The 20,611-nt window shown below is 35.6% G+C and overlaps 1 protein-coding gene across 12 annotated transcripts in view; it reads right to left on the reverse strand.

The window, feature by feature from the left end:
• Usp9x (ubiquitin specific peptidase 9, X-linked) overlaps positions 1–20,611 on the reverse strand; it is a 138,148-nt gene that overhangs the window by 34,193 nt on the left and 83,344 nt on the right. For all 12 annotated transcript variants that reach the window (NM_001135923.2, XM_039099861.2, XM_063280116.1 and 9 more), the window contains 11 exons: positions 15,527–15,614; positions 13,788–14,130; positions 12,441–12,536; positions 11,692–11,903; positions 8,991–9,231; positions 8,363–8,512; positions 7,464–7,584; positions 4,484–4,614; positions 4,029–4,307; positions 1,654–1,779; positions 297–422 (listed from right to left, as the gene is read on the reverse strand). In NM_001135923.2, the coding sequence (NP_001129395.1) occupies positions 297–422; positions 1,654–1,779; positions 4,029–4,307; positions 4,484–4,614; positions 7,464–7,584; positions 8,363–8,512; positions 8,991–9,231; positions 11,692–11,903; positions 12,441–12,536; positions 13,788–14,130; positions 15,527–15,614 (1,913 nt within the window). The remainder of the gene's footprint in view (positions 1–296; positions 423–1,653; positions 1,780–4,028; positions 4,308–4,483; positions 4,615–7,463; positions 7,585–8,362; positions 8,513–8,990; positions 9,232–11,691; positions 11,904–12,440; positions 12,537–13,787; positions 14,131–15,526; positions 15,615–20,611) is intronic.

The raw sequence follows: 20,611 nt of genomic DNA on the forward strand, positions 1-20,611 counted from the left end.
CAGATTAAAACTCAAAATTAAACCTTTGGGGGGGTTGGGGATTTAGCTCAGTGGTAGAGCGCTGGCCTAGGAAGCGCAAGGCCCTGGGTTCGGTCCCCAGCTCCGAAAAAAAAGAACAAAAAAAAACCAAAACAACAACAACAAAAAAAAAAAAAAAAACAAAAAACAAAAAAAACAAAACAAAAAAAACCTTTGTTCAGGTACAGCTGCAACTATAACTATGCAAAGTGATGTTTAGTAGTGTAGCCATATATATATTCATTTATATAGGGGTATATTTCTCTCAAAATTCTTACCTTCTCATAAATTTTTGTGACTTCCTCATTTGGGCTGAATACCAGTTGTAATCCCCCACATCCTGATGTCCAAATAATCTTTTGTATAGCTCTAATTACACAAATATCAGGCATATATCTTGAAGCCTATAAAATAATGATTAATTAAAACTGTTGAGAAGACTATTAGTGTTGATCACCACAGAAATGACAACCATTTCATGCCCAGGTATTAGAGAATAAGAAGTTCAAATATTGGTATAAAATTTTCATAGCAGTTTTATTCATATCTAAAGGGCAAAAAAAAAACCCAAGTATATTTTGTCACATATATAAACAAATCATGGAATATTCATAATGGGATTATATGTTTTATTTTATAATATATATGATCTACCTACTTTTTTTTATTTACGTGTATGTGTGTCTGAGTGTACATATATGCATGCATATATATATATTTTTTCAGACAGTCTATGCAGACCAGGCAGGCCTAGAACTCACGTAGATTTGTCTACCTCTGCCACTAAGTCCTAGGTCTATAGGTGAGCCACCACGACTAGCATACAGTGATCCCACAAAATGGAATTTATTTAACAAAATGGAATGATCTATTGGACCTTAGAACACTGACAATTCATAAAGTCATCAATAACTTTTTTTTGAGATTGGGTCTTGCAGGCTGGCCTATTTATTATCCTTTTGCTTTAGCCTCTCAAGTGTTTGGATTATAGGCACATGATCCAACTGAATAAAACTCAAGAAAATGAACACTTTCATAGGGGACAAAAAATTTAGTGGATATCTGATATTAGAACTGAAAGGAAGTACTGACTGCAAAAAACCACAAGGAATAGTTACAGAAACGGTCTGTCTTAGGGCTATATATAGGTGTGAAACGTTGGATTTGACTGTAAGTCCCAAAAGAACAGAAAACTTATTGTGTAGTGTTTGTGTGAGTGTGAAATGTTATATGTATACTCTGAAAAAATGCTGTTTATTATATAAAAAGTTGAAAAAAGTACTAAGAATATTAATTGGCATTAGAAAAACATGATCTAGGCTGAAACAGTAAAATGAGTGAATTTTTAAAAAGGGTTAGAGAGACAGCTCTAGGAGCATTGGCTGCTCTTCCAGAGGACCCAGGGTTCGACTCCCATCATCCACATGGAAGCTCAGAATGGTCTGTAGCTCCAGGTTCTGGAGGATCCAGATGCCTTCTTCTGATCTCAAAGAGCATCAGGCATGCAAGCTGTGCACAGATATATTACATGCAGGCAAAACACACAGAATAAAACCTTTTAAAATTGTATAGTAACAATTATGACCTGTAAAACATTATGTATGATGTATTCTATTTAACTCTTACAATACTAACCTCATCAGAAATCTGCTGAGCAAGACGAACAGACACGTTTCTAAGCATGCATTCAGATGATGGGTTAGGAATGCTCTGAAGGGCACTTTGTAGCACCACTGCTTGATCATGAGTTACTTGGTTGACCTGAAAAACAGTTAACCATCTTATGTCAGTATTCTGTATATAACTTGACCCAATCATTCGTACCCCATTCATCAACATTCCTAAGATGTTTTCTTTCCACATTAACACACAATATCCTGCCAACATGGTATGCAACTAGAACAGATTTCTCTACAGTCCCCTATTCTAGATTAACCTAGCCTGTCTTTCTATTAACATATCAGGTCCAAACTCATCTCAAGATGCAGTAAATCATATTTTTCACATGTGTATCCTTTTAAGCAGACCCTGCTCATAATCTCTAGTTACAAAATTCTACTTTGAAAATTAGAAAAATTATGACTATAAAAAAACAAACAAAAGATAGCAGTACTTTTACTTAATAGTATATTAAGTGTTTTAATGAGAAACAGATAATGTAGTTAGCTAAATACTTCTGATTATCTTTTGAATTGTAACTTTTCTCTATACTGTAAATGTTTAAGATATCCCTACTACTACTAAATTTGTGTTTAGCTTTTAATTGACAACAAATACTTCACAATTATAATACCTTAGTATTTACAGCTAGCAAATGGCCATGTTCTCTAAGTATTATAGAAAAGATACAAGAGGAAGCATGCTATTGCCTTTTGTGTGTTTTGTACACTTCATTAAGTAGTCATGTCATGGATTAAAATAAGAATCTTTTTATCCTTACAAGAGCCCTCCCTCATTCGGTGAGATACAAGGTCTCAGGTTAAAGCTGGTGGTGGGGGAGGGGTGTTAAACTTTTTGCATACATCCTGCTTTGGCATTCCAAGTGCTGGGATTACAGGTAAGAACCATCATACCTGATAAGCATCAGTCTTTCCTTTTTAACCCATTAAAAATTATTTTAAAAATCCTAATGAAATGGACCACAGTATACAATATATAATCTTAGTCATTTTTATCTTTTATGGAAAAAGTTCACTCCTTTTGCTTCTTTTTTGTCTGTTTTTGGTCTTATGTAGCCAAGATTGGCCTTGAATATGTGATCCTTTTGTCTTAGCTTTCCAGATCCTCATGTTATGAGTCTCCACCATGCCTGGCTAGTTTACAGAAAATTTCTAACATATGAAAGTGATCAGATTAAGATAATACAATTATTATTGGGGGCTGGAGAAACAGTTCAGCAGTAGGAGTCTGTGATTCCAGCTCCAGGGAATATGACACTCGCAGACAAAAGTGCAGGCAGAACATCAATTACATAAAATAATAATTATTGTTAACAAGATCAAGGTCTCCATTATTCTGCCTCAACTACTGTCAATTACCTAATCACTCCCTTACTCTCCCATCTCAACTGACATTTAAGACTGCTAGTAGGCAAATCTTAAGTATCTATCATAAAACTTCATTTATACTTGGGCACGGTGGTGCACAACTTTAATCCTAGCACTTGGGAGGCAGAGGTAGGTAGATCTTTGTGAGTTCTGAGTTGAAGGCCAGCCTGGTTTATAGATCAAGATCTAGTAGAAGCTAGGATTAAACAGAAAAACTGTCTCAAAAAAACAAAACAAAAAATCCCCAGAAAACAAAAATAAACAAAAAAGGCCCAACAAATCTAATTAAAAACTTCATTTATGAATTATTTTAGAGACTATTTTAAGAATAAAAACAGGGGGGTTGGGGATTTAGCTCAGTGGTAGAGTGCTTGCCTAGGAAGCGCAAGGCCCTGGTTTCGGTCCCCAGCTCTGTAAAAAAAGAACCCCCCCCCCAAAAAAAAGAATAAAAACAGGGACTCTCATTACGTAGCCCAGGCTGGCCTTGAATATGTTATAATCCTTTTGCCTCAACCCACTAAAGACTTTTGTCTTTTATCAGTAATTCAGTAACTATTTACATAGTTTAGCCTTTAACTAGTCATTAAACTCTAGCATATCTTGAGACCAGCAAAATGGCCTTCATAATTAAAGTTTAAGTCAATGAACATGGGACAAAACCTGGTAAAAGGCTAAATCAATTACAAATCTTAACATCACTTCTTATCTGCTTGGCACAAGTTAGAAATTCATTCATGTGGCATTTATTTTACATTAAGAGTGAAGCAAAACTCAAATGGTCAGAAAGGAACCGAAGGAAATGCCCTCTTAAACTAGTAGTAGCAAAGCCAGTGAAGTGTGTACTTTTAATACAAATATGAGCCAAAGTTGAACTCTACACTTTAGAATCATTGAGAAATTTAACCTTGAAAATGACTATGTACTATTAGAGATTTTAGAAACCAAAACAAAAGTCTGTATTACCGATGTCATAGGATTCACGCCTTCTACACCTGGCTGACATGCTTCTGCCACAGCCCGAACATGGCCATAGCCAATGGCAGTTAGTAACAGTTTGGCTATTTTAAGAGCATTGAGGTAGGCACCCCTTCGAGTTTCCATATCAGCATTTGGTAGGAAGTTATTTCTGGTTAGCATACTCAGAACAAGGGGCAAACCACCACTTTTCAAGAAGTGAAACTGAAAATCAGAGGAGTCATCAGCCAGGGGTGCACCAGCAGGCATTAACAGGGCATAGACTACCTGAAAATAAAAGGGGGGTGGGGAAGAGACACGGATTGAATTAAAAGGGATTTAAGACATAAGCTCCATCAAGACTGCAAAGACATTGACTACCTCAAACCCACCTTATACATCAAAGACCAAATTTAAACAAGAAGAACTAAGTCCAAAATGAAAAACAAAAACAAAAAACTAACCTCTGTTAGGTATAGCACTTGTGAGGCTGAAGGACCAAAGAAAAGTGAGTCAAGAGATGGACTAAGGCTGCTTTCTCCAAGTTTGGCATGATCTAAACAAATAGCTCTTAATTTTTCTATTGTTGTACTATCTGTAAAAGAAAGAGGCATAGTATGAAATAAAACACAATTCACATCTATATCACTTCTAGCATTTTCAAGAGCATGAAACAGCAAACAATTCAGTTAAGCTATCTATACTTGGGTTGACTTAAAAGTAAACAAATCAGAGAGAATCAAAACACCAACCAGAGCCTTTTAATCAGCCAGCCTAAACATAAGGAGCCTCCAGTCAACACGTTCTCTGTCCAATTGCAGGAGACTGATTTAAAAAAAACCCACTTCCAAAGAAGTGTAAATAACAGCAACAGTTCTTACTCCCAAGTTTATTTTGTACTTTCTGACATTACAGATCACTTTGTTTCACTGAAAGACATCACAGTACTCAAGAAACTGAACCTTATTTAAAAAAAAAATCAAACATTAATACAGCGTGAAAAAAAGAGCCTGGCACTTTTGTGCAAACCTTTAATCTCAGTGCAGAGGCAGAGGCAAGCAGAGTTATGTAAGTTTGAAGTCAACCTGGAGTGGCAGGATATCCAGGATTACACAGTGACACGCTGTCTCAGAAAACAAAACAAAAAGCAGAAACCTTGAATGAAGGATGGAACCAAAAAGAAGTAAAGAAATGAGTTTAAGTGAAATTGTTCAGTAGGTAACTACCCGTACCAAACTGTGAAAGACCTGAGTTCAATTCCCAGAACCTACAAGGGGCAAAGAGGAAACTTGATTCCTGAGGCAATCTTCAGATCTCTACACAAACAAAGTGGACCCACACAAAAAATGAATATGTAAATGCAACAATTGTTTTAAAACAAAAGTTCAAGTTCATGAATGGTGGTATATGCCTTAAGTCCCAGTAAAGGCAGGCAAATCTGAGTTCAAAGCTAGCCAGGAACAATTAGCAAGACTCTGTCAAAAAACAGACAAAAACCTTAAATAAAAGCAATGAATTCTAAATAAATCACTTAATGGTTTTAGCTTAAAATGTATGTATTTGGAGTCTTAACCAAAGGTTCGCTTTGTGGCCATTCCAGCTCTTATATGTGTAACTAAATTATTTCAGGTCCCTGATCATATATAAGCTTTTTATTATAAAATATAGATGTCAAAAAACCCTATCCATAAACTTGCTATCAATAGATGGCTATAGTTTTGGGTTATTCACTTATGTTGTGGAAGATGAAGGACAATTTTATTAGAGTGGGAAGGTAAGCTGTGAAACTTGAGTAGCTGCCTGAAGGAGAGAAATGAAGGAGAAGGAAGGTTATGCTGGCAAGGAAGTAAGACCTGTGGTAAACAAGAAACCACATGGCAGGAAAGGAAGCTTTAGAAAGTCAAATGTACTTGGGGAAAGTCCAAGTGTTAAGAAAATCACGGTTAGAAAAGTAAAGGAAAACATATTTTTTGAGCAATTCAGAAAAGTGAGCAGGCTTCCAATCATATAGATTAACTGTTTGTAAGCTTCTGCCTTAGATTATTTTTTTCAAGTTTCTTTGAAGGATACCCAGATCCAAGTAATTATATAATTATAGCAATGCATTATTTAAAAAAGTAAATCCAGCAAAGCACAGTGGTGCAAGCCTTTAATCCAAGCACTAAGGAGGTAGAGGTAAGTGGATCTCCGTGCATTCTAAGACAGCAAACCTACATAGTAAGACCCTGTCTCAGAGAAAGAGAGAGCAAGAGAGAGTGCAAGAGAAAGACAGACAGAAACAGACAGAGTGAAACAGAGACAGACAGAGAAGAGAGACTATGAAGAGCTTAAGATAGACTGGCATATTTAAAAATAATCTTTAAACTCCTGGAAGGAGGTAGCTCTTAGGAAAAACAACTCATTCTGCTTGGTAAAGCAGTACAAACTTTAATCAATAGTTCACTGTTTCAAATTTGGACTATAGCTTGACTTTAAAATGTGAAGTTAATTAGTGTGTGTGTGTGTGTGTGTGTGTGTGTGTGTGTGTGTGAGAGAGAGAGAGAGAGAGAGAGAGAGAGAGAGAGAGAGAGAACACATGCCGTGTGTTCTCACACAGCACAGCACAAAGCTGTCTGAGTACAGCTTTGTTTATTTGTATTTGTGTGCACAACTGTTTATGTGCTTGTGCCATGGGCACCCACGTGGAGGTCAGAGTACAATTTGAAAGAATTCATCCTCTTTCCACCATGTGGGTCCCAGGGATCAAATTCAGGTCTTCAAGGTTGGTGGCAAGCATCTTTACCTACTGAGCCATCTTTACTGGTCCCAGGCAAACATATTCTGCAAATGGCCATACTACATTATTTTAGGATTTTGGGCCACATGGTCTTTGCTACTGAGCTCTCAGCTGTTGATCAACAAAAATTTGCAAAAAATATATAAATGAATGGATGTAGCTGTAAGACAGAAAAATTGAAAAGATTACAGATACTAAAATTTCACAGAATCTGGTATCAAAACTTATATTTTTTATTACATTTATTTGTAGGTGTGTATGTGTAAGTGAATGGTAAATGTATGGAGGTCAGAGGACAGCTGAAGGGAGTCAATTCTCTTCTACAGTTCATCAGACTTGCAGGCACACACCTTTATCCATTGAGCCATCTCCTAAAACTCCAAATAGATACTGTTCTGATTTTATTTTAGCCCTTGAAAAATTTAGACACTTTCTTTAGGTATTGGGCTGTATAAAAATAAGTTGTTAGAAGATTTTGGCTGGGGTTGGGGATTTAGCTCAGTGGTAAGGCAAGCTCCCAGCTCCGAAAAAAAGACAAGGAAAAAAAAAAGATTTTTGGCTTACAGGCTACTTTACTAACCACCGATATATGGTTTACTTAGAAGAGGAATTTGTTAATATACCTTCTAATGTTAGCATGCACTATGTCATCATTGAAAACACCTTACCTGGCGGCATAAGTTTCATAAGAACTCTTGCTCCATCTCTAAGAGGGGGCATATTTAGGCTGCTCCCTAAGTCTGCAACTTGCCAAAGGAAAGAGATGTATCTGGGATGAAGTGACATTATCTAGAATATAAGACATAAATAATTAGCTGAAAAATTACTCCTGGGCTTCAAAAAAGGTCTTCCTAAAATCTTATCTCCATACTTTGCTCCTGTTACTTCTGTTATTCTTGTTCATCTCATCTGTATAAATTCTTCATGGTGCAGACCTAAAACATCATCCAGGCCACATTTGTTTTATTATACTATTTCTCACCTGCATATAACTTAAGAGACTCCGAACATAGTGAAACTGCCACCATGCCATTACTAAACTTCTAACCAATTTGTTCTTATACTGGATTGACTGGTGTTACTGCAGTCATTAAAGTTCTTATGAAGTGAAAGCAGAGGTCAGTAGGGGACGCCAGTGTTTTCTTTGGATACAATGACAAAGATTACGGATATTTTCATATATACAAAGTTTTTTTAAAAAAAAATCCATTTTATAAAACAAATAGGTAAGATAGTGATGGCTTTTTTTAAAAAAAATCCATTTTATAAAACAAATAGGTAAGATAGTGATGGCTTTCTAAATTTGTATACTGAAATGTTATAATTAAATTCCAATGGATTAATTATATGTACATATAACTAAATATTTATTAACTACAGGGAAGTTTTAGTTTAAATTTCAACTGAGTTACAATTACATTTCAGAGGGACTGAAGGATAAATGTGCAGATATTTCTTCAACAACAACAAAAGCAGTTGTTCTCCAACAAAAACATCCTGTTTATGTACTGTCTGTTCTCAGCAATTCTCAACAAATATAATGACCTGCACAACTGAATATACTTACCACTCCAGGCAAACAGCTTTCTACCTCTGGGTTGGGACCATCACTGTAATGATTACCATGGTTTCCAGGAGATCCAGTTGAGGAATCAGAGGAGCTATCAGGACTTGACGGCATATTGGAGCTGATTTGTGTAAGTTTGGCTGTAATTAGCTGAAAAGGATACAAATTGGAATCAAAGACAAGGAAAAAAAAACAAGAGAAAACTTGGAAGCTAGTGATATGTCAACAATTGAATTTAGAAAACTAGATGCTGGGGGCTGGAGAGGTAGCTCATTGATTAAGAGCACTGGCAGTTATTGTAGGGGACCTGGGTTGCATTCCCAGCACCAATATTCAGGGGATCCAATTTCCTCTGATTTTCAAGGGGCATACACATGGTACAGATATACATGCATACAAAACAATCATATACATAAAATAATTAAACAAAAATTAGATGCTAATATTTTTTAAAGTACTCTTTGTTCTAACTACTTGTTTTGATATATTCTAAGTGTTCGATGCATGTCTAAATTAGTGTTATAACCTTAGCATCTGACATTAAGAATCACATAATAAATAGTTAACAATAAAATACAGAATGAGGTTCTATTTAAAAAATTTTCAGGGGGTAACTAAATATACTTACTGATTTATCTTTTAGGTTTAATTGTCCAATCAACTTTCTGTCATCTCCAGGATCAATAAGCTCACCACCCACAAAGAGTTCAATTTTTGTATGAGCTACATTGGCTTTAATGCGATTTAGTATACATCGTCGAACTGAACCAATGGTATCATTTGTATGAGACCAAACTTCCAAGTCATCTACTTGTCTGCCCTGGTTTGGAAACCGAACTATAAAAGAGAGGTGTTTACCACGGAAAGCTCTGGTGGGGAAAAGAAATGGAAAATACTATGTTCAGCAAATCTCCAAATTTAGCTGCCAAGAAAATAAAGATGGAACTTTAACATTGAATATTTTCTTTTTTTCTTTTTTTTTTTTTTTTGGTTCTTTTTTTCAGAGCTGGGGACCGAACCCAGGGCCTTGCGCTTCCTAGGCAAGCGCGAATATTTTCTTATTAAATAAAAGTGAATTGAAGACATTATAGTGCCTTGGAAAGAAATTCTTTATCCTTTTAACTATAAATACTCTAGTATCCAAAACACAATGACTATATTCTATTGTTAGTACTTTGATGTTCACAATCATATAAAATAATGTATTGACCTAAAAAGAATTAATACAAATACCAGGCATGGTGCCTCATTCCAGAAATCCCAGCCATTGTTGAGGTAGAAGGATTACATATCTAAGGCGAGGATGAGCAACTCTAAGCAACTACATCCAATCTGCCCCACCGATTAAGATACAGATATAGTAGGAACATTTCATTCACTTCTATACTTGTAAAGCCCAAATCACTAATCCTTGCTGTTTATAAATGTGCAAGTTAAGATTTACCTTGAGAACATCAATAAAAAAGCTGTTACACATTCTGCTTGAACTTTGATTTGTGAGACTGTCTCACTGTGTAGCTTTAGCTGTCCTGAACTTGCTATGTAGACCAAGTTGCCCTTAACTGGGAGAGATCCACCACCGTTCTTTGCCTGAGTGCTGGGATTAGAGGCACGCACTACTGCCCAGAATTGCCCAAAAACCTTTTATCAAGTCATTCCAAAACTACATTATGTTGACATTTTATCTTGAAGGTATGATACAAAAAATATGAAATTATATCAAGGAACAACTTAACATAAATATTATTTGAATTATTAAATGGTAAGGCCTTGAAAGAAATATGGTTAAACTATTTGAAAGTGTGTTTTAAGTATACTGATTACCTGTCATGTGAGTTTTTAAGAATTCAATTGAAGTAATTTTCAATCTGAGTATTATTTTGTTGTTGTTTTTTTGAGACAGGGTGCAGAGGAACCAGGTTAGGTTCTTAGTACCTACATGGCAGCTCACCTTACAGGGCTCAAATGTCTTATGACTCCAGTCCCAGGGGATCTAGGGCTTGTTTCTGACCTCTAAGGGCACCAGACATACATATGGAACACATACATACATGTAAAGTAAACACTCATACACAGAAAATAAACTAAATCTGAAAAAAGGAAAAAATTAACTATGCACCATGTTCCCCCCCCCCCCTTTTTTGTAACAGAATCTCACTATGGAGCCTTGACTGAGCTAGAACTTATGATACTGACCAGGGAAGAAGTCAGTCTCAAACTGGCAACAGTCTCCCCTGCCTATGCATCCTGAGCGTTCAGCTAAAAGGCATGCTATAATGTTTAACAGTATAAACAAGTATAAAAAAAACTGAAACTGAAGGGATGTCTCAGTGGTAAGAGTGCTTATTGTACAAGCACAAAGCACGAGGGCCCAAGTCCAAATCTCCAGCCCCTATATTAGCTTTTTAGCTAAAGGTGCTCATAATTCTAAAAGTGTGGGTGACGAAAATAAGATGATTGGGGTTTGCTGCCTGTCTAGCTCCTAGCTCATTGAGAGGACAGATTAAACGGAATAGTAAGGAGAATAACAGGACAGGACACCCAAAGTCTACTACTGGCTTCCACAAAGGAGCATGATGGGTACACCTTTACTCATAAAAATGTGTATATAAAACACAATTATATTGAAACTTGGGGCTTATGAGGTTTCTCAGTATATAAAGGGGATTGCTACCAAACCTGAAAACCCAAATGGTCCCTGGGAACCAAATGACCCAAATGGTAAACGAACAGACTCCTTTGAATTGTCCTCTGATCTCCACACTTGCACCACGGCACATGCACAGCCACATAAATGAAATAGTATTTTTTTATGTAAAAGGAAAATTAATAAAATAAAAACTGACATTGAAGGAATAAAAAGTCTGTTATTTAAAAAAGATAACATGGTGGGCATGTAATCCCTGCACAGGGGAAGCAGTGACAATCTAAGTTTAAGGCCACTCTGAACACTACACAGTGAGAAACATATTTAATCAAAACAAAATAATCACAAACTTTTTAAAAAAGCTCTAGAAACTCTGACCTACTTTCTTCCCTAATAAACTATTCTATCACAAAAATAAGCAAATATCTCCATAAGATGCTTATGTTGTTGGTTTTTTTTTTTTTCCCGAACCCGGGGCCTTGAAGCTTGCTGGGCGAGCGCTCTACCACTGAGCTAAAAAAAATCCCCAACCCGATGCTTATGTTTTTAAAGGTCAAGATACATTTTCAAAAAGATAAATCTCTTTTCTTCTCTTTCCCTTGTACACATTTTTAAATAGGGAAATGGTTAGGAAAATATCAAGCAACTAAAAATTAATCCCAGGTATCAATTATTCACAAACCTTGACATAGGCAAAATTGTTCTTTCTTCATGATAATCACTGTCACATTCATTTATATATTCTCTTAAAACAGTTAATACTCGGACCATTCGAACAGCTTCCTGTCTTGCACAATTAATACTGTCTTTGTCACCATCCAAAACACACAACGTGTCATAAGAGGCTTTCAAACGATCAAAGCAAGACTGAATGAAGTCTTCATGGATCACCACCTGCAAATATAATATATAGAGGAGAACATCTAACAATGTTGCTCTAAACAATAATCATATTTTAAGCAGATAGTTTATTATTTAAAGAGAAACTAATGTCAAATAAGTTTATCAAAGGAGATAAAAAAAGAAATTTAGAGTATATGTTACTAATTACAAAAGAAACTCAGCAGAGTCTTTAGTATTTCAATACATAATAATTGACATTCAAAGTAACCCAACCTCTTCAAGATTATCATCAAGGCAAGATTCATTTAGACAGTACTTCATATAAGTATTCTATATATGTATATATTTTGAGGCAAATTGCTACTATATAGTCCAAACTGGCTTAAAACCTATAATTTTCCTGTCCCAAGCTCTCTGATACCAAGATCATAGGCATATACCACCACACCCAACTTTTACATATGTTTTTAATAGCTGAAACAAAACAATTTCCAGTTAATTCTGAATTAAAGAGAAACATCTTATGAGGATTATAGTCCTATCAATTGGAATTCTAGCTTGTACAAGTTTTAATGCAGATCCTCTCACCTGATTGACCTGCAGTCTTGGACCAAGGTTTGTGTATATCTCTTTGAGGAGATCAATAGCTCGGCTGGCAATATCATCATTACTCTGAATTACAACCTACATTAAAAAAATTAATATTTCTCAAGAAATGTTTCATTAGTTATTTTTAATACACTATTTAACAACATAATGGTACACTGAGTAAGTAAATGAGACAAACAGATCTAAGAATAAATGCCAATTTTTAAATTTACTACAAATAAAATATGGTTTGACCAAAATATGAGGCTTTCAAGGAGGAATTTAAACTAGGTAGAAGAAAACAAGATTCTATTTGAATACAGATTTAGTATAAAAATTCTTCCGGGCTGGAGAGATGGCTCAGTGGTTAAGAGCACCGACTACTCTTCCTGAGGTCCTGAGTTCAGCAACCACATGGTGGCTCACAACCATCTGTAATGAGATCTGATGCCCTCTTCTGGTGTGTCTGAAGGCAGCTACAGTGTACTCATATACAATAAAATAAAATTAAAAAAAAAATTCTTCCTTCTCTCAGTTCTATAATATTTACAATCCATACCTATTTACATTGTGGTTTTCAAACTCTGTCCTACCCTCTAGTGTTTAGATGAAATATGTCAAGGCTGATCCCTGTAGAGAGGTTTGGAGAAGGCAAGATTAAGAAAGCCTGGAGACAAGGAACAAACATATACAGGCTTCCTCTATTCAACTGTTTATATTTTTCATTATCATGTAAAGTGTGATTATTGCTGTTATTTTCAGGATCTTACTCTATATCTCTAGCCTCAGGCTGGCCTAGACCTCTACTTTTCAAATATGTGCCATCCACTCATTTTACCTGAGGCGCGAATTTGGATTTAGAGAAGGGTTTGTAACATTAAAGTATGTGCTGGAGACTGAACCTGGGGCTTAATCCACGCTTACATACGCACTGCCTTTCAAGCACTTTCACTGCTTTTAAAACAGACAAACACCCTACAACTCCAAGCTTTACTTATTTGAAGTATTAAGCACTCAAATACCACATGAAACACTTTGGTATATGTATATGATTTGCAGACATCTAAAACATAGTAATACAAGCAGCTATATTTAACCAACCTAAGACTTTAAAGATAGAAATATAAAATATCATAATAGATACTTTAGACTTCAATAGATCAACACTATACTTTTCTATATTTAAAAGAATGTTAAACAATGCTAGTAAGGAACACACAAATGCAAGATAATGATAAATCCTGAGTCAAGCATCAGAACACAATTTATATGCTACATTTTTAGTTATAGTTACTTATTCATACAATATCAGGTACAATGTGGACAGAGCTCCTATTTTTGACTTACCCTCCAAAGATAGTCTAATCCTATCAATTCCAAATCATCCATCATATAGGCTCTTCTTTTTGCTACTAGTTTTCCTTCTCGACAATTCACAGCTTTGAAGAATCTCTCAAAACATTTCATTCCATTTTCAGTTAATAGTGAAGGATCAAGCTGAAGCACATTACTTTCAAAGAAGTCCTTATTGATATCAGGATCTAAGTCTGGTTCATCTCCCATTAATTTGGAATACCACTTAAAGCAGGCTTCACGGTCACAAAGATAAACCGCATTCTCTGCTAAGCACTTCCATATTTGTTTTGCCTGAGGAGCACACAGCCATAGCTGGCCATCCTTCAATAAAAATCTTAGAAAAACAAAAAATTAATTTATTTGACATTTATTCTGAAATATAACCTACCTATCTGTGTATAAAATAATATCTACACCACAATTATATATATTGAACTTGCTTCTCGGTTTTTATCTGATTTCCAAGAGTTACACAGAGAAAGCCTGTCTTGAAAATCAAAAACAAACTAAACAAAGAAAAGAACAAAGCAAAAAAAAAAAAAAAAAGACAACCATTTGTCTCACACTGGTTACTCTAAAACATCTGACTCTTGTTGATCAAATAGGAGGTAAAATATAAAATGTTTATTAGCACAGGCTAAGAGGTATTAATAAAAATAAGGTCCTTTTGCCTCTGGTAAAACTGTTGGTATACACAGGTAAGTACTAACATAAATAACCAGTCGGGACTGTAACACATCTTCGATTCCAAACTTCAATATGGCAAAGGGGCTTGCACCATTTTCTAGCTCTAGTAAGCCAAAGGGATACAGGTCATCAATAACTATGACTCACTAAGGCAACAATTATCAATGTGAGGTTGAAAAGCATCAACTTTAAACAAATGCCAATAATTCTTAAAAGATGGGAGAGGTTTTCTCAAGTTAAAATCATTATGCAATCCTATTTTCACCCCCAAACAAAAGAGCTCAATAAAATAAAGTCAACCAACAATCAAAGGGGGAAAACACAAAAATACTCTCCAGGACCTACCTATATCAGAGCAACAAATGCAACCAATTTTCAGATTTACTGATATTTAGGACTTGTCTGACTTCTTAAGATGTACCCCTTGTTATAAACCTTTAAATACAAGGGACTTTTCAAATCTTTAAAGGATTGATTATTCACTAAAAGTTGATATCATGGAGCAAATCTTTGGAAGATTCCAATGTGGTTTAATGAAACATACCCATTTTCCTCATCCTTCTTAGAGAAGATGTATTAATAACATGATTTCAAACTGCCTTTGCTAGCCACTGTAGAACAATGTACTACAGGGCTCAGACTGCTTTGGTCCAAAAGAACTTTTCTCTCAATTGTTTAGTTCTGATGGTACTAATGATAGTATGGTTCTCCATCTGGTTTGTATCAATGTATAAAAGTTTGTCCTCTAGGGAGGAGGGGTGGGGTGAAGAACTCTGGGAAGGAGGACGGGGGGGGGGTGTCAACATTTGGAATGTAAACAAAAAAATCTAAAATATTGTCCTCTAAAAGTAAACATTTCCAGCATAAACAAATATGAGAAGTCTATCCTACAGCTTAAAAAAATGAAATGAATGTTACAATCCCCTTTAACCTTATAGTATTCAGCAACATAGGAAGCTGTGGCAAAGGGAAAAATCAACAAAGACAGCATATTCAGTCAGTATACTCTGGTCAGAGACGAATACTAATTATATTAAACAAACCTAAGAAAGTTAAGACGTTCTTGGACTTCTTGAACATGACTATATCTACTTCCCACTCTCACAGTTTGTGGGTCATAGTCTTCATTGTCTGCAAATTAAGAAAATTAAAAAGATGCATTATATATATATGAATAATCATACCATTGCTGATTTCAACCAAGTAACCTGTCAGCTCAAAAGAAAAAAATCATTGATCAATCATTATATAAGGCAAGTGCAAATCTAATAACTGGTACATTGATAATTGGTGCTTTCCAACCCATCTAATATCCTAATGAAATATACATTCGTTTTATAAAACCCAAAGGAAGTGGTCTGTTAAATGTGCCACCAAAACTCTTTTTTTTTTTTTTGGTTCTTTTTTTTTTCTTTTCGGAGCTGGGGACCGAACCCAGGGCCTTGCGCTTCCTAGGTAACCAAAACTCTTTAGAACAATCCTTTTCCTCCTTCGTATATTTGGGCTATAAATTCTAGGCAAGAGTTTTAGAGAAGTGATGCTATATCCTCCTGGTATCAACAATCAGAAGGCAGATCATGTCACTTTGTGGCAATCCTCACGATGCTCTTTGATTACATAGTTGAAATGGTTTCCACTAGGCTTCTTCACTGTCAAGATGCCATTTTTGCCCCATTGGTTTTAGCAATTCACCCTACTCCATTCTGTGTTCAATTATGAACACTTTGGACATAGAGCTTTGAAAAAGTCCAAGGAAACCCAAACAATAATCGAGAAAAGTCAAGAAATAAAGACTCTAGCTTTGTAAGACATGGGAAATGGTGGTGGACACCTATAGTCTCAGCAATGGGGAGGGGCAGAGGCAGGCAGATCTTTGTGAGTCTGAGTTCAGTTGGTATATACAGTTGAGTTCCAGGCCAGGCATGGATACATAGAAAGATCCTGTCTCAAAAACAAATATAAAAGCTGATAATTTTACTGTAAGTAGTAGTCTCAACAATTCTTTGGTTTGCTAGCAAAAAAGGAAGACAACCATTCCTGACTTGTATTATCTTATGTAGCAGGTATCCCATGGAGGAAATATATACAATCAATTAAAGAATCTTAGAAAATTGGTTGGCAGATAACCAACACAAAATCAGTTCTCATTAATTTAAGTATCAAGTTGTGAGAGTTATTTTAGAATTCATTATGAAAAATTAAGTTGGGGTTGGAGAATTGGTTCAGTGGGTAAGACTACTTGTTGCTCTTGCAGGAGCTGGGTTCATTTTCCAGCATAACACAGAGTGGCTCAAACTGGTAACTTCACTTCCAGGAGATCTGATGTCCTCTTCTGACAGCTTTATGCACCAGACATGAATATAGTGCACATACATACCTGGAAAACACTCATTCACATATAATAATAAATACATCAAAATCAATTAAGTTCATCTGTTAATAAACTTTTTTCATTTTTCAAGACAAAGTTTCTCTGTGTATCCCTGGCTGTCCTGGAACTCCCTGTATAAACTAACAGAAATCTGCCTGCTGAGTGCTGAGATTAAAGGTTATGAGCTCCCACCTCAAGCAAATAAAAATTATTTTTTTTCTTTTTTTCAGAGCTGGGGACCGAACCCAGGGCCAAGCGCTCTGGCACTGAGCTAAATCCCCAACCCCAATAAAAATTATTTTAATCACCACCAACATCATCAATTTAAAGTCTTCAGGTTTTTGAGAGAGTTGTGTAATTACCAGTCTTATAGTGTACCACATTTTTCATCTTAGAGATTATACAAATCATTTTTGTTTCCTCTCCATACACAGACAGAGTATTATCTGAGGCATTTCATATGTGTAATTATAACATAGTCATATTGGGGAGCACAAATTTATCAGTGCTCCCCCAAATTAGCAAGTTTTCAAGATTCATGTATATTATAGAATGTTATTCTTTTGACATGATGAGCAGTATTTTACTCTATGGACATATCAATTTTTATTATTTCTACTTTAGGCTATTGTAACAAGTTTGCTATAAATATTCATTTCCAAGTTTTTTTTAATAGTTTGTTTCCATTTTACTTGAGTATGAGCCATACTAGATTCTGTATAATATTTAGAAGAACTGCCAATCTAGTTAGTAAATATGGTCACAAAGAATGAAGATCTAATTTCTGAATAGTCTCAGCAATACCAAAGTGTTATCCTATATCACAATATATATTCTTGCTTACCGTGGTTTTGACTTACATCTTTTTTTTTTCTTTTTTTCGGAGCTGGGGACCGAACCCAGGGCCTTGCGCTTCCTAGGCAAGCGCTCTACCACTGAGCTAAATCCCCAACCCCTTGGCTTACATTTTTAAAATTAATGATATTGAACATCTTTTAAAGTTCTTACTAGCCACCTATAGTTTCTCTGAAGAAATTTCAACCTGTTTCATATCCAGCCCTGAGTAGGTGATGTAGCATAACGCACTTACACAGCATTATTGAGTACTCTGTGAGACTGGGATCACAGAAGGGCTCATTTTGCCTTCTAGGTGGAAACTTGTTTGCTGTACCATTTCACTTGGTGACAGCAGTTAAGAGGGAGCTACAATCCTTTTAGATGTTCTTCACCCATCTCTCTGTAGACAAATTACATGACATGGAATGTTCTGGTTTCTTCAAATATAACCAACTGTGGAAACTCTGTCCCTATGCCTTCTCTCCACCCTTTGGGTAGAATGTCTGTGTTACTTAGGTAGGAATCAGAGACAAGACAGCATCCAGCTTTTTCGAGAATGATATCTGAGTTATCAATATGTGCAAGGGTAAAAATAGGGCCATTAATTTCCCCTGGTATAGACAACTGGAACCAGCTTGGGGGTGGTAATTAGTGCCCTAATGACGGCATATAATGTTTGTAGTTAAGTTTTTTTTTTTTTGTTTTTTTTTTTTAAAGATTTATTTATTGTATATGAGTACACTGTAGCTGTCTTCAGACACACCAGAAGAGGGCATCGAATCTCATTACAGATGGTTGTGAGCCACCATGTGGTTGCTGGGATTTGAACTCAGGACCTCAGGAAGAACAGTCGGTGCTCTTAACCACTGAGCCATCTCTCCAGCCCTGTAGTTAAGTTTTAACTTAATAGATACTGAATGGGCAGGGTAATGAAGTCACATCTGCATATTTAAGAAGGCATCTGTAACAAGGACTAAGAAAAAGAAGGCTAACAGCTTACTGTGCAAGAAACCAAGTGCAATCCTAGATTAGGAGCTGTGGGGAGGGAGACTACTCCTTAGTCAAACTAGTCCAGAATAGTTTTTTCATGGTGAACGAGTTGTAGCACAAATGCTAGTTCTGAGATCTAGATTTGTTATAACTCCTTATAACAATTTTTAAGCACTTTAAAATTATTTTTATCCATTTAAATGTTTTGTTTTGTCAAGGTCCACTGACTTTTATTTTCCTTTATGAGTTTATATTTTATTTATTCAATGTGTATAGTTATTTTAATTATTTTGTTCTAGTTTTGGCCAATAAACACCTAATTCTTCATTCTTTAAACATAAACTTGATTCTTTGATCACTTTTATACTTTTGCAAGTAAGAAGTCCTTGCTTCAGGCCCCAAAACATCCATTTCTCCAGATAAGTAGTAGGTAGAAAATGCTAACAAAGTAGTTAATACTATATTTTTAAAACCCATATACAGTTTGTACTTCATGGCTGAGAACAAGGAAAAGCGATGAGGCAAATCACATTTCTAGTAAGTGTTGAGGTCAGCACAATAACTATCCTTGCAGTGAACTAAAGCTTCAGTGACAACTGAAAGGTGGTTTACACTTTGCTATGCAGTCTGTACAGAAAAACTCAAGGAAGATGGGTAAGCACCAGCATATGAAAGCACTAGTAGTTACAACACATAGGCAAATATTGGTAAAAAAATTTTAGTAAGTTCCTCTTTCGTTACTTAAGAAAGTTGATATAGAAGATGGTGCTGGGTATAGTGGTGTAGCCTTTAGTTCCAGTACTTGGGAGGCAGAAGCAGATTTCATGGAGATCAAGGGCAGATTTGTTTACAGTTTCAAGACAGCCTGAATTATACAGTAAGATCTTTCTTTCTCTGGAGGAGGAGGAAGAGGAAGAGGAGGAGGAGGAGGAGGAGGAGTTGGAGTTGTGAAGAACAGCAGCATTGACCAAGACAAAAACAATCCCAACGTAGAACTTGAAACATTTTAACCATTTGACTGATAAGCATTCCCATCCAAGCTGAAGATGCTTATGGTAATGAAATATAAACAGAACATATACTTAATGTTGATGCAAAGGTTACATGTAATTCAGATTATCAGTTAACTGTAGAAGTTTGATGTTATTCTGCTAAGCATCTCATTTATAATGAGAGTCACCCAACACATTCACCATGCACAAGCAACAAATTCTGTAATTTACTGCACAATTGCAAATTCAAAAATGTTGGCAGACATTACTATCACAGAAGTAACTTAATGTGCATTCAATAGGATTTTAGTAGCATTAAAAATTACCTCTTGCCCATATTGAAATAAGTATAAAACATATACTAGTGTTCCTTACAATAGTGCTATATTATAGTGAAATAGTATACAGACTAAGACAAAGAGATATGTGGTATCAATTCAGAGGAAAATATAAAAAAATCCAGTGCTTACTATGTGCCAGATATTGTTTTAGCATAAGTAACTTAGCGATGGTCATAAAAAATACTATGTTTGAGTCAGTCATTCATATATCAGACTTGGACAATATATGTGTGAACTGACACGTATTGACAGCAAAATAGACAATATAAGAAAAAAGAAAAAAGCCTTGAAAAATGCAAGCATTCGTGTAAAATTTGACTGAAATGGAATAGAAAACGTTAGTGAGGCTGAACTGAAACTACACACCCTAACTAAAACTCCTAAGCACCCAAAAGCACATTTTCCAATTTCTGAGAAGAAAATATAGCCTGTATCATACTTACCTTGGGGCAAAGTCTGAACTGATAATTAAAAAGGCTGTATCACCAAGAGATTATAGAAAAAAGTCTGATGAATTAAATCTCAATGCTTGACTGTCTATGTACAGAGCTTATGACCTTTTCTCATCACATTTTGGTTTTCTCTGGTATAGAAAAC

This window comes from Rattus norvegicus, chromosome X (genome assembly GCF_036323735.1).
Source record: "Rattus norvegicus strain BN/NHsdMcwi chromosome X, GRCr8, whole genome shotgun sequence".
Taxonomy (NCBI): domain Eukaryota; kingdom Metazoa; phylum Chordata; class Mammalia; order Rodentia; family Muridae; genus Rattus; species Rattus norvegicus.